Below are 12,749 nucleotides of genomic sequence, written 5' to 3'. Positions count from 1 at the left end.
AAACAAGCAGATGAGCCAGGCATTCCTGGTTTTACTCTGAACTGTAATCTGCCCTCAGAATTTTTTGTCAGCCTCACCAAATTTCTTCATCTCCTCTGAGAGCCTGCCATAAATGCAGAGTTGCCAGTGTTCCTGTCTCCCACTATTGGAGGGCTCTTCCTCTCTCCACAAAAGCTCTCACAAAGGACAGCTGATAGCACCTGGCTCCAGGTGAGGGTGCCTCTGGAGATGAGCACTGTGCCTGTGCTCCGTGTGTGGGTATGAGTGAGGTGACACCTGGTCACAGGGCAGGCCAGACCCCACCTAGAGAGGAGCACTCCACACTTTGGGTTCCAGAGCAGAGAACCTGGGCTCTCAGCCCCAAGCAGTCAGCCACAGCCCCACTGGTCCTCCTACACTTGCAGCCCAGCCTGCAGTTGGGGCTGATGATGGTCATGCTCAGTGTCACCATGGCATGACCATGTAGGCTGGCCTGGGTATGGGCAGATGGTGTAACAGCATGGGGAAGCAGTTTTACACAGAGTGATTTCACGCCCCAGCAGTTCCTAACAGCAGTTTTCTCAATCTTTAGTTGATAAAATTAACAGTAGCCTGATCACTCAGTGCAGCAGGAAGGGTTTGCAAGGAGAAGGAGCAAACTCCTTGGAGTGGAAAAGCCATGCAGGGTTTGGAGGTTGCATACAGAGGGAGGCAGCGGTTGTACTAGTGAAAATCCCAGGGAATGTTTATAGCAGAGTCCCCTTCCCTGCATGCAAGAGAGTTTCATCATCATCATCTTCATCATGACCATGTGGGTTAGCAGTGGGATTCTGCCATTCCCTTGGGTCACCCCTTGTCCCCCCGCCCCCAGGACTGTCCTGTGTCTGTGCAGGGCAAGTGTAGGACACCTCCATTATTGGCATGTTTGAGACAGATGTTAAAACTGGAGATCTGTTAGCACTGGCCTTGGGGGTTTGCCCGTGGTTTCTGCTGTAGTCATGCGTGCTTCGATTTCAGATAAAAGAGCCAAACTGTTTCATTCCTGGTATTTCCAGCTGCGTTTGGATTTATCTGAACGGAACCAGGCATTCCTGAATTTGAGGGTGGCTACCTTTACCAAAGAGCTGGTACTTACTACTTTTCTTCCCTTCCCTTCCTCCCTCCCTATTCTCTCTTTCTCTAGGTCCAGGCCTGGCCTTCATTGCCTACCCAAAAGCTGTGTCCATGATGCCACTGCCCACCTTTTGGGCAATCCTTTTTTTTATTATGCTTCTGTTGCTTGGACTGGATAGCCAGGTTAGTACAATGGATAAGGGATGTGTGACTTATTGTGTCAGCCCTGCTCACTGAGAAAAGCTGGTTTTACAGGCATGAATTAACGAGAGAATAATGCTGCTTGACAGGAATTCATATGGGTTGCTTTTTAGTGTAGGGGCTGCACTTGATGAATCTACGACCGTTGATTCATAATATTGTGTTGCTCAGTAAGTCCTTGTCATCAAGAGTTAGTGGGGTCTATCCCACTAGGGCAGTACTTCCTAACCTAAATTTCACTCCTAGTCTGGCCACAAACTACCACCATTTTGGTCACAGTATTTTCTTACTTTGGAAAAAAAGCTTAATCTTTTAAAACATAAAGGACTGCAGTAGTCTGTTCCACAGAGTCCTTTGTGCCATTGTGAACACCTGCAGGGTGTATACACCATCATTAAAAAACTAATAATTAATTGCTACTACGAGTATGGGTTTTGATGGTTGCCAAGTGCCAAAAAAGAAAAGCAAAGTCAGCATGAGGTACAAAAAAAGCACATAATGTTTTGTACAGTATATCCAGGGTGGCTACAAGAACAGTGAGAGGACAAAGCTGCAGCCTTTTTTGGTGGCCTTGGGCTTGGAGGTGCTGAGCAATGTGGGATCCTGCTGACTTTTCACGTCAGCAGCATGCATTCAGTACCTCCAAAGAGGCCAGAAAGCATCTCAGATTCCAGCTGGACTAATTTTACAGCACACACTGCTATTAATTAGTGAGCATGGAAAAAATCAAAAAGTTCAGTCAGGAAGTTAGGTTATTTTTCCCAGTGGTTAGCTGTAGGAATGTTGGACTAAATACTGCCAAGGAACCTGTAAATCATTTCTAAACAGTCTACTTACAAGGAAACACGGATGACCAGGGATTATGCAGTAACTACGCATTCAAAATTGCCAAGGTTTTCTGCCTTCAAATGTAAAGTCACTAAGATTAAATATATATATATGTATTCATAAGGATGAAATGTTTCTGTAGCCTAAATGCTCTCTCATATGAGGAGAGCTCTGTAAATGGAATTTTTACCCAGTTGTTGTGTACTTAATCTCTGACATTTTTTTTAAATTTCATTTGCTCTAAATTTCTCTTTATGGCCTAATCTTTGAACTCTAGTGAGCAACTCTCAATTGCTCCTAAGTAAATGTGAAAGTACCCAATGCTGTGGTTCAGCAACCCTATGCTTATGCAAATTGGAAGCTGTCTAGTAATTTTAAAAAGCTCCTCACTGTGCAGAATGATTAAAACTAATTGGAGCGCTTAATTTCTCTCCTCCACCCCTCTGGTTTTTTGGAGTGCAGTCAAGCAGGTTTCTGGAATGCCAGAGCAGTTTCAGATCAAATCAACTCAAAGGAAAGGGTTGCATTTAAAAAGAAAACTAGTTTTACACAAGTCAAAGTAACAAGACAGGAGGCAGTAAAATTTGGTGGAGGACAAAATCTGTTTGCAGAACAGTCTGTATTTCCAAAATAGAACTTCAGGAAATAGGGTAGGGTTGTTATAGGGCATTTCTGGGTGCTGTAAGAGCAATGAGGTGCCAGGTAGGATAATGCAGCTTTTTCTGAAATAAGTTCTGTCTTAGGCTTGCCGTGATAAGTTATTAGTTAGGAGGATGTATCTACTTAAAGTGAAGATCATTTTTTACAGAGGCAGCCTTGATGGATACCTCCAATCCATATCCTCGTGTCTTCAGTGAACTTGGTGCTTTTGTACCTTGCCAGGTTGAAAGTACAGATCAGTCAAGTTCCCTTCCATGGTTTTACTTGGGGAAGTTCAGCAGTTGCTTTCTTCCAGCTGCAGAAAGATCTGGTTTTTAATTAACTTTCAACTTCTATTCAAATCCAGTTTGGGTTATTTGTTTAACTCAAGTTACACAGTTGTATAGTTTTCCAAAGACAAGTATAAATAAAGTTATAAAGCGAGATAAAGACTTTCAGCTCATTTATTCAGAGCTTCATTTTTGGTTTGCAAGTGCAAATAGTTTCCCAGATCATTGAATGTGGACAGTATCCCACAGTATTTACAGGGCTTGTATTTGCTGTATGAACAGCTCCATTATTGCTGCAGAAGTACCCAGAGCCTCAGTCAGGGATACTCCTCTCACAGCCCCACAAAGGACATGTTCAGTCAAGAAGAGCTGCTGTTTCACATCAGTCTGTTTTCTCTTGGCTGGATTTTCACTAACAAGAGCAGAATTATATAAAATTATGGAATTAACTTACCAGTATCTGTGGTGTTTCCTGGCACATCAGAAAAAGTCTGGGAGGTACTCTCCTAGCTTGGACTTTTTTGAGTGTTTTCCCTCTGCCTCTTCTTTAGCATCCATCCTGTGTTCATCTGGAACAGTGACAGCATAAAAGCCACATAAGTGCCTTCCTGTCATCAGGCACATAAATGCCTTCTTCATCCTTGTGGCTTGCATTTGCAGAGCCCCTTTTTAGCTCATAACACTTCTAGGTAATAAAAAGAAATTCTGAAAGCTTTTTTCAACCTGAAAGCTACCCCCACACTCCAACCTTGGGGTTTCAAAGGAACGGTTTTGATTTCTTTATCAAGAGCAGCACAGAGCACAGGGCTGGAGTGTTGCTGGGGAGGGTTTGTTCAAGCAGGAGCTTGGATGAGCTGCATGGCAGGTAATCTTCAAGTAATTTCTCCACTGTTGTTTTCCCCCTTTAGTTTGTTGAAGTTGAAGGACAGATCACGTCATTAGTTGATCTGCACCCATCCTTCCTAAGGAAGGGTTACCGACGGGAAATCTTCATCGCTATAGTGTGTTTCCTTAGCTATCTTCTGGGACTAACTATGGTGACTGAGGTAAGTAGTACCAGTGCTGCAAATTGCCTTCTTTTTTAGCCATTTTTCAGGCCAGTTTTAGCTATGATTGAGACTGCAAAGAAATAGCGACTCAGGGGAGAAGTGCTTTTTAGATGGACAGAGCATCTTTCATCCCTAGATCTGAAAGCATTTTGAATGGGAGTTAAATGTCCCTTCCCTTTTCAGTCACAGGAACAGAAACATGAAACCTTGTTAAATTCAATCTGATCTCAGGTACCAGTCAACATGAGTATGAGTATTAACATCTAGTTCCAAATGATGAAACATAGAGGAAACCTTCAGCCGAGCACTTTAAGAACCCATCCAGTGGCATGCAGGGAAAGAGATTTTTATCTTAGTTACACAGATTTGAATTAATTAAATACCACTGGGTTTATTCTAGTATAAACAAGACAGGAATTTGTTCCAGTGCCTGCACTGTTGTGATATTTATCTTCAAAATAAAATCCAAGTCAGATTTTAAAATCAACTGAAAGAGCATGACTGTAGGAGGTAAACTAGCACCTGTAACAAAGATGCCCAAACTCCACAGTTTTTCAAATGAAAGTGCAGTGTAGTAAGAGTAGAGTCTAACAGCAGAGTATAAATAGAATTATAAAACAAAAAATGAACTATTTTCATGAAAGTAACCCTTTCACTCAATAAGTAAATGAAGACCCTCCTGATGAACTGACTTTCATATTTAGTCTTTTTCAGGTATTAATGTTAGGAGGTAACCATTTGTTTCTTTAAATGCCCATCCTAAAATACTTGTAAGAAAGAAAGATTTAAGTGTCTCAGTAGACTATATTAAGTGGCTTAATTTTGTTTAATCATTGTCTTGTTTGGAGTTATTCCTGTAGTAAACATGCATATTCCCTGGGGAAGGTAATGCCAAATATTTACTTTACCTATTTGCTAGATGCTGCTTCTTTTTGGGCAGGAGTCAGTGGGATATGTTGGTACTGGGAGCTGGGCCTGAATTCTTGGTTGTTTTTTTTTTTTTTTTTCCTGTGGGATATTAACCAATTGTGTCTCTCTTTTACAGGGTGGCATGTATGTTTTTCAACTCTTTGACTACTATGCAGCTAGTGGTGTATGCCTTTTGTGGGTTGCATTCTTTGAATGTATTGCTGTAGCCTGGGTTTATGGTAAGTGAGAATCCTTTCATCTCATAACTTTTTATGAATCAGTGACAATTTTTCTAGCCAAATATATAATCATCAGCCACCCCAGAGCCTTCTTCCCAGCAACAGACACATGCCATTAATATAAATTTGCCCTGACCTCTTGGAGACAAATTTGCATCTGGGATGAATCCAAACTCCAGTGTTTTTTACACAAAATATGAGTATTCTTCCATTGCTAATTAATAAGGGCACAATTAAGCATTTTCATGTGTTAAGTTTAGAGGTGAGAGTTGAAAGTGTGGCCATCCGTGAAAATTTTTGTTTGTCTCTCAGAGAATTTCTTTTCAGAGCTGCAATGTCTGCAGGGACAAGCCAATCAGACAGAAAGTACAAAAAGAAAGCTGAAAGTATATTCTGCCCCATTACTTTTGGCAATGCCAAGCACCACAGTCTGACAGTGGCCTCTCTAGCTGCCTGAGCTGTGGCTGGGGAATCATCAGATGTGTGCTGATTAGGACTGGTTATTTCTCTGATTCTCCATGAATTCCATCGCCTCAGAAGAGCAAAACAAAGTCAGATATCTGTAGAAGCAGGTGCACTGTTTGCTGTCAAGTCTTTCCCATGGTGATCCCTCTGGGAAGTTCAGAGAGAGTCTGGAGAGAGGAGAGGGGGTGTGACAGGGGTAGGAGAGATTAGCATCGCGCTCCTGCAGCCAAATAATGAGGGGAGGGCAAGATTAGAGATCCCCCAACCTTTGAGCTTGTCAAGAAAATCATCTTGGACTTCACAGCTGTGGGAAGCATTTGAAGAATACATCTGACACCCTCATTTTCCCTTTAAATACCCCTTAGGAAGCCAAGGAAAGCAGTTTTAATCCCACAGTATTTACAGGGCTTTTATTTTCTCGGTTCTTACAGGCGCTGATAATATTTATGATGCCATTGAGGATATGATTGGATACAGACCTGGTCCCTGGATGAAGTGGAGCTGGATTGTGATCACACCAGTTCTCTGCGTGGTGAGTACTGACCTGTGCTCTTTCAAGCCTTATGCTTGGCAGTGCTTAGCCACCTCTTGCTGCTTCTCTTCAAGGGAAGGCTGTTGCAATCAGAGGCCAATTTGCAAAGAGAAGTTGAAGGCTTGAACATACCTCTCAAATACATGATGTTCTCAGATGTCAGCTATTAACATGACAGCTCTCTAGTCTCTACTGTGCCTTCACAAATTGCAGTTGGCTACATTTAAGTGGATTTTTCTTAGGATTGGCAAAATTCTACATTCGTGAAGAGAAAACTCACTCTCCAAAGAGTAGTCCCTACTTTAAGACATAAGACTCCTAGGCTGTTGTAATATAAAGACTTTAGCAGTCTGAGGCAGACCTTGGCTTGAAGTATTTCATTAGGTGGAAAGAACATCCTGGTAGTCTTGCAGTGTACAGCAAATAGTTGAGCCCTGAAGAAGAATTGGCAGTGTACTGCAGCTGTTCAGCACCATCTCATAGCACTCTGTCATCACACAGCAGATGCTATAAGCAGATGCAGATGCTCTTCCAATGACTGAAATGGAAGAACAATTCCCCCATTCGTTTAAAATACATATGGTATCCATCAGCTCTGCCTTTCACTGCCTGTCTTCCTCAGGGCCAGTGGTTGCACCAGAGCCCTACTACTTTAAGCATTTTTTTGAGCCTCACTTTGTTTTCCTTTCTCATCCACAGGGGTGCTTTATCTTTTCTTTGGCCAAGTATAAACCACTGACCTACAACAAGGTCTACACATACCCAGACTGGGCAATTGGCCTGGGCTGGGTTCTTGCCCTTTCCTCCATGATCTGCATCCCTATGGTGATGGTCATCCGCATCATTCGGTCAGATGGGTCACTCATTGAGGTAAGAACAACCAATTGTCTGTCTAGAGGAGAAAGGGAGCTTTAACTTGTTGTGTTTTATACAAAGTAATGCTTGGAAAACTGCCACCTTTCCCAGGTAAGGCAAATAAGACTGTTAAAGATCACCTGTCCTCTGGGCAAACAGTAGAAAGAGAACAAACACAAAGCCTTCTGTCCTCAGATACACACCGAGTGATTTTACTTATGTCCCACTTGTGCAGCTTCCAGCTTGGCAAATCATTACCTGCGCGTGCTGACAAACATTCAGCGACTGGGGAGTCTCAGGTTTCTCTTCTCCAGCCCCCAGGGACACAGAAGCACCATCCTGAAAATTGCTGGGAAAGCAGGATAAAGAGAGAGAGACCTGAGTCAAACCCAGTTGTGTGAAAACTCATTGAGTTTCAAGGAAATTCAGATACACCTGTGGATTATGTGGCTCTTAAGCATGACCTTCACTGTGAGGGAATAAATAAAAGTCAAACCCTCTTGACAGAGGGCTTCACTTTTTAGCTTTTTAAATTTGTGTTTGTTTTATTTCAAACTGAAACACTGGATCCAGATTGCCCTGGTATTTGGAAAACTTTGTGTCTGATTAACACTTGACAGTGCAGATTCCCTCAGGTTTAGATTTGCAGGAAATCACTTGCACTTTGCAGTTCAGTCTGGGCTCCTGTAATTTTTTTTTCTTGCCCTGGAAAGTTTTTAGAGGCTGTGCAAGCATGAAACTTAGCAATTCTCTTCAAAGTTTTCAGATTAGTTTTGTTTTTGCCTAACAAGTTGATCTTAAATGCAGCTCAGGGTATTCTTGGAAAAGAAACTGGGACACTTTGGGTTAGGAAAAAAGAGAATCGAATTTAAAAAAATACAAAACCCAAACCATTTCTCAGAGCACAAACACTTGCACTTGTTTTTGTCCAAGTGTTAATGGCCTTTTTCAGCTGTGGCCAGGGCATAAGTGTTAATTTTCCTGCCTACATTGTCACCATTGTCACCATGAGAGACAAGTCTAAAAGTAGCCAAAACATTGCTCAAAGACCATGTTAGGAAAGGAAGGAGAGTAAACACTGGTCAGATGCCATTCAATTCTTCCTTTGTGAACTGAGATGTAGGACAGAAGTTGCCACTTGGCAGTGAAGGCTGGGCTGAGAGGCAGAGCTGTTTCTAAATGAGGAAGGAGGATGCACGTCATTTGCAGCACTGAAAGCCCAATGTGCAGGACACTGGATAATGCTCCTGTCTGACCTCCCTGCCTCAAATCAGGCTCTGCAGCTGAGCAGGAGCTGAAGGCTCCACAGATCCCCACGTCCTTACAGAGCCACGTGCACGCATCTCCCACAGCCGCCATCCCTGTCCTTGGAATGCTGGTTCTGCAGTGGAGGCACAGAGGCTTTCTGCTCATGTCACCTGTGCTTTCCTCAGAGGCTTTCTGCTCATGTCACCTGTGCTTTCCTCAGAGGCTTTCTGCTCTTCTCACCTCTGCTCTCCTTCTCTCTTGCAGAGGATAAAGGCGGTGGCTGCCCCCAAGGAAGTGAATCGGTGGTCCAAAGAGACGGAGAGTGGCACCCCCTTCTGCCCCAATGGAACTTCGAATGGCGGATTGATCAAGCCAACTCATATCATTGTGGAAACCATGATGTGAGCTCTCTCTGTGAGAGGATAAACCTGCTTTAACTGCCGTTTACTAACCATAGATTCTCATAGGACCAGGTTTACAGAGCTTTATATTTGCACTAGGATTTATTTTTATTTCTCACAGAGAAAGTTATTTTTTGTGTGTGTTTTTTTTTTTAATATTTTGTAAGGTAATCACAGCAGACATCTCTCTGTAGAGGGAGAGCTTTCATATCAGACTAGACATATTACAAGAATTTACTATTATTGGGTTTTTTTAAATATATATATCTTTATCTCTAAATATTATACACCTTACCACTTGAATTGATTGTCTTGCCAGCAATACATTCAAGTCTCAGAAAGCAATTTTAGGTGCTGGTATGGTTGGGAGCAGGGCAACCTACAGAACACACAAAGGAGCTCTGTTGAGAGATACATTTTTTTAAAAAATACTGTTTCAAGAGAATTTTTCAAAGGTGTAGTATTTCCACCCTCTGGTTCAACTGTGGTAAACGACAGGCATCAGGGTCACTTTAGGGAGTGGGTAGAGCTTTGTTTAGTGCAGTCCCTGGATAAGGATATAGTCTAACAGCTGGAGTGGAGAGTTTGCAAGCGATGCAGAGAAGCTGGGTGTGAACAATCTTGTGGCTTTACCTCCCAGGGACAGCACTGGGACCCTGTCACACCAACTGAGGAGAACGTGAGGAAGGCATATGCAGGATTTGGCATGGTTCAGTCTTTTTTTGTTTTTCTTTTTAAAATTTTTGAGTTTTTTTTTAACTTAAGTAAAATGCCTGCTGTTTGTGTGTGAGCAGGGATGTTGAGTACCTGCTTCTGGGTTTTCCAGCAAACTGTATTTTGGTGTGGTAGCACTGGTATAAACTTGAATTCTGCAAACTGGGAGGGCAACCTGTCCCCAGGGCAGCAGGGATGAGCACAGACCAGCCGAGAGGGGAAAAGCAGCACCTGCTCTCTGGTTGCTTCAGGTGTTTGCTTCCTCATTTGGACTTTGGTTTGGGCAGGAAAATAAAGGGATCACTTCTGGACTCTGACTGTCCAGAGGTGAATACAAACCAGGTCATCCCTGACAGGAGGAACAAAACCTGGTGTAACAAAACACTCACCTGGTGTAAACTGGTATTGATAACAGACATGTTGTTAATAATAATAGTAATGATGATAATAATATCACACGGCAAACAGGTGCTTTTCATCCATGTATCTCAAAAATGCTTTTCCAAGTTCACTAACCAGGATTTGCTTTATTTATTTATTTGTGAGGGGAGGTCATTGCTGTTGGAGGAACAGACAAAAGGACTAAGTGAGTCCCTTGACCCGTGTTACAAAATAGCAGTAGTGGACCTAGACACCCCAGTCTCCTTGCTCATTATTAGATTAACCCATGATCTTATTTTATTTTATTTTACTTTACTTTATTCTATTTTATTTTATTTTTAGGGGGGCTGGAGGGTGGCAAACATATTTATGATTCTTATCTGCTGAAGAGACAGGGCTCTTTGGAATTTAAATTAAAGCAGAGGGAACACGTAATACTGAAATATTTTGTGTTGGTCAGAAGGAATTGGGTACCATTCCAGGTGAGACTGGGAAGTGAAGAGAAATCCCTACATGGATTATAGGAATTGGGGATCCACTTCATATAGTGTAGGTGAATGTTTCTGTGGGGAATTGGATCCCTGAAAACTGTCCAAAACATGCACAAAAGCCTTTTTCTCATTTTTTCTTTTTTTTTTTTTTTTTTTTTTTTTAACTTGAGCAGGTTGTGCTGGGAACGGGTTCTCTGGCAAAACTCAGCCTTGTCATGTGGGCATTGTATTAGAGGGAGAGAGGTTTTTTTCTTATGATACCACAGGTAGTCTATCCAAAGGTATTTAGAAGAAATGCTTGATAAAAGCAGAGTTTGTATCTGCTTATTCTGTTGTAAGCTTAGTCTGTCAAGGCAGAGGTTGTCACTTATTTAAACAGGAACATAAACAGTTCTTAACATTCCTACACAGTAGCTTTATTTCATTTTTTCTTGTCCCATGTGCTAACTGGCCACAGCAGCACAAACATTTCTTAACTTGTTGATTTCCCTGTAATGGGGAGATTTAAACCTAAGAGATGGACCAAACTAATTATTAATTATTAAAGAAAAACATCGCTGTATCTATAACTTCCAAATCCTTGAATTCGTAGATACTTTTACAACAGAGAGCAGAGTTGCAGCAATAAAACCAGCCATGGTAGAATTGTGTTTTCTTTTTTTTGGTTGCTGTATTATGAGAGTTCTGAAGGAAACTTTTGCACAGCTGGAGATGGCAAACATCTAAATGACACCTGCTGGGCCAGGAGGAGAAACCACCCAAGGTTACAGGAGGAATTCGGACAGCCAGTGGGTGTCATCAAATGTGCCCAAAATAAAGAAATATGCATGCAGCAATTTTATTTTTTTAACAATCAAAGGCAAGGAAATGTAACCAAAACCACTCTCTTAGTGGGCTTCAGCTTGGACTCTCATTTTTGAGTTACAATCAGTGTCTGCAGTAAACAGACATGGGTGAAGAAGAAGTAGAAGGTTAGGGGGGGTCTAAATTAATGCTTTTTGTGAGTGCAGATGAAACACTGATGCTTGATTTATTTCTTTTTTATATGTATACATTGTCATACAACTGTGTTTGAGATTATATAGTTTGCACATGACTTTTGTGCCATAGAACTGAGACAAGCTTTAGTTAGGGAAAAAAATGGTTTGGCTACATCAAAGATGTCACCAGCAAGTCAGCTGGGTGTTTAGGCATCTCCTAGGTTGTGGAGAGTGTCTTAGTGGGAAGAACCAGAGGGATAATACTACACCTTTCAAAATACAACTACCAGAGAATAGAACCCAGCCCCATTTCAGTACAAACTGTGCCATTCAAATCAGTCGCTTCCATGATCCAAGTGAAAAGGTCTCGCACATATGCAACAACCTCATTGAAGATTCTCTGTGTCAGCTTCCCTGGCCCTGCTGTGCTCTTCAGCATGACTGCAAGGGAGGGCTGGGACTCACCAAGAGCCAAGAAATCATTGTTTCTGGAAAACAGTTCCCCTCTCCCCTCCTCCCTCCCCTGACAGAAAAAAAAAAAAAATACTTAATTCTTCTTGTTTTATCTGGGGTTTGAGTTCCAGTGAGCACATTTGCATTTTTACAGTTTGGGGTTTTTACCTAACAATTTTATCAGATTTCTAAACTTTTCTTGGTGATTAATTTGCATTTCAACATGATCCTCTGCCAAATTTATTAAAACATCATTTTTAAAAAAAGTTTGTGTTTTCTACCTATTTTGACTGCAAAGACAACTGATTTTTTCCAGTATTTACTTGTTTAAACTCTTACGATGTATTTTACCTGTTTTGTGTAAATGAGAAACTCTGTGTTAAAGCATCATGACTAGTTATAGATGAACTGGTTTGGATCTGGGAAAACAGTGCAGTTTTGGCATGAGATCTTCAGAACCAGATCCCTGAGATTTAAGCCAGTATAAACCAAGACAACACGCACACCTTTTCATGTTTCATGTACCTTTGTATTCATGGGGTCTTCTGGGCTTGAAAACAGCAGAGTTTCAGCAGTATTTATTTCCAGCTGAACTGAAATCAAGAGATAGTAGAAATGTAAAGGGGAACATTTCCCCATGAAATTTTTCTAACCTATTTCTTATTTTTCTCAATTTTCCAAGCCTTTTCAGTTCACCTGTCACTAGTGATGATCTCTCTGAATATCTATTCTAAGGGACTTTACCAGTAGTCTGTATCTCAGTGTTTAAACAGTATGATTTCATAAATAGAACTGGTTTTTTATTGTTGTTGTTGTTATTATTCTATTTTTCCTTCTCATCTATAGTTTTCCTTTTCATCTGGTCCAAACAGATCCACACACTTAGAAAACTCCTCTTTCAAGTATGAGATAGTAGGTCCACAATGGATTTGTTCTTGTGTTGTAAATGAAAATGCAAAAGCCTGGCAGCTGTATTTGCCAT

The 12,749-nt window shown here is 41.5% G+C and overlaps 1 protein-coding gene across 4 annotated transcripts in view; it reads left to right on the top strand.

Annotated features, from left to right (window-relative positions):
* The window catches only part of SLC6A6 (solute carrier family 6 member 6), a 54,850-nt gene extending 42,275 nt beyond the window's left edge, over positions 1-12,575 (top strand). For all 4 annotated transcript variants that reach the window (XM_053953499.1, XM_053953498.1, XM_053953497.1 and 1 more), the window contains 6 exons: positions 1,163-1,275; positions 3,959-4,096; positions 5,145-5,247; positions 6,144-6,244; positions 6,944-7,114; positions 8,612-12,575. In XM_053953499.1, coding sequence (XP_053809474.1) covers positions 1,163-1,275; positions 3,959-4,096; positions 5,145-5,247; positions 6,144-6,244; positions 6,944-7,114; positions 8,612-8,752 — 767 coding nt within the window. In that variant the 3' untranslated portion in view covers positions 8,753-12,575. The remainder of the gene's footprint in view (positions 1-1,162; positions 1,276-3,958; positions 4,097-5,144; positions 5,248-6,143; positions 6,245-6,943; positions 7,115-8,611) is intronic.
* The last annotated feature ends 174 nt before the right edge of the window (positions 12,576-12,749 follow it).

Source organism: Vidua chalybeata, chromosome 12 (assembly GCF_026979565.1).
Source record: "Vidua chalybeata isolate OUT-0048 chromosome 12, bVidCha1 merged haplotype, whole genome shotgun sequence".
In the NCBI taxonomy this organism is placed as follows: domain Eukaryota; kingdom Metazoa; phylum Chordata; class Aves; order Passeriformes; family Viduidae; genus Vidua; species Vidua chalybeata.
The sequence above is the reverse complement of the archived record's forward strand: the minus strand, read 5'-3'. Positions and strand labels throughout refer to the sequence as shown.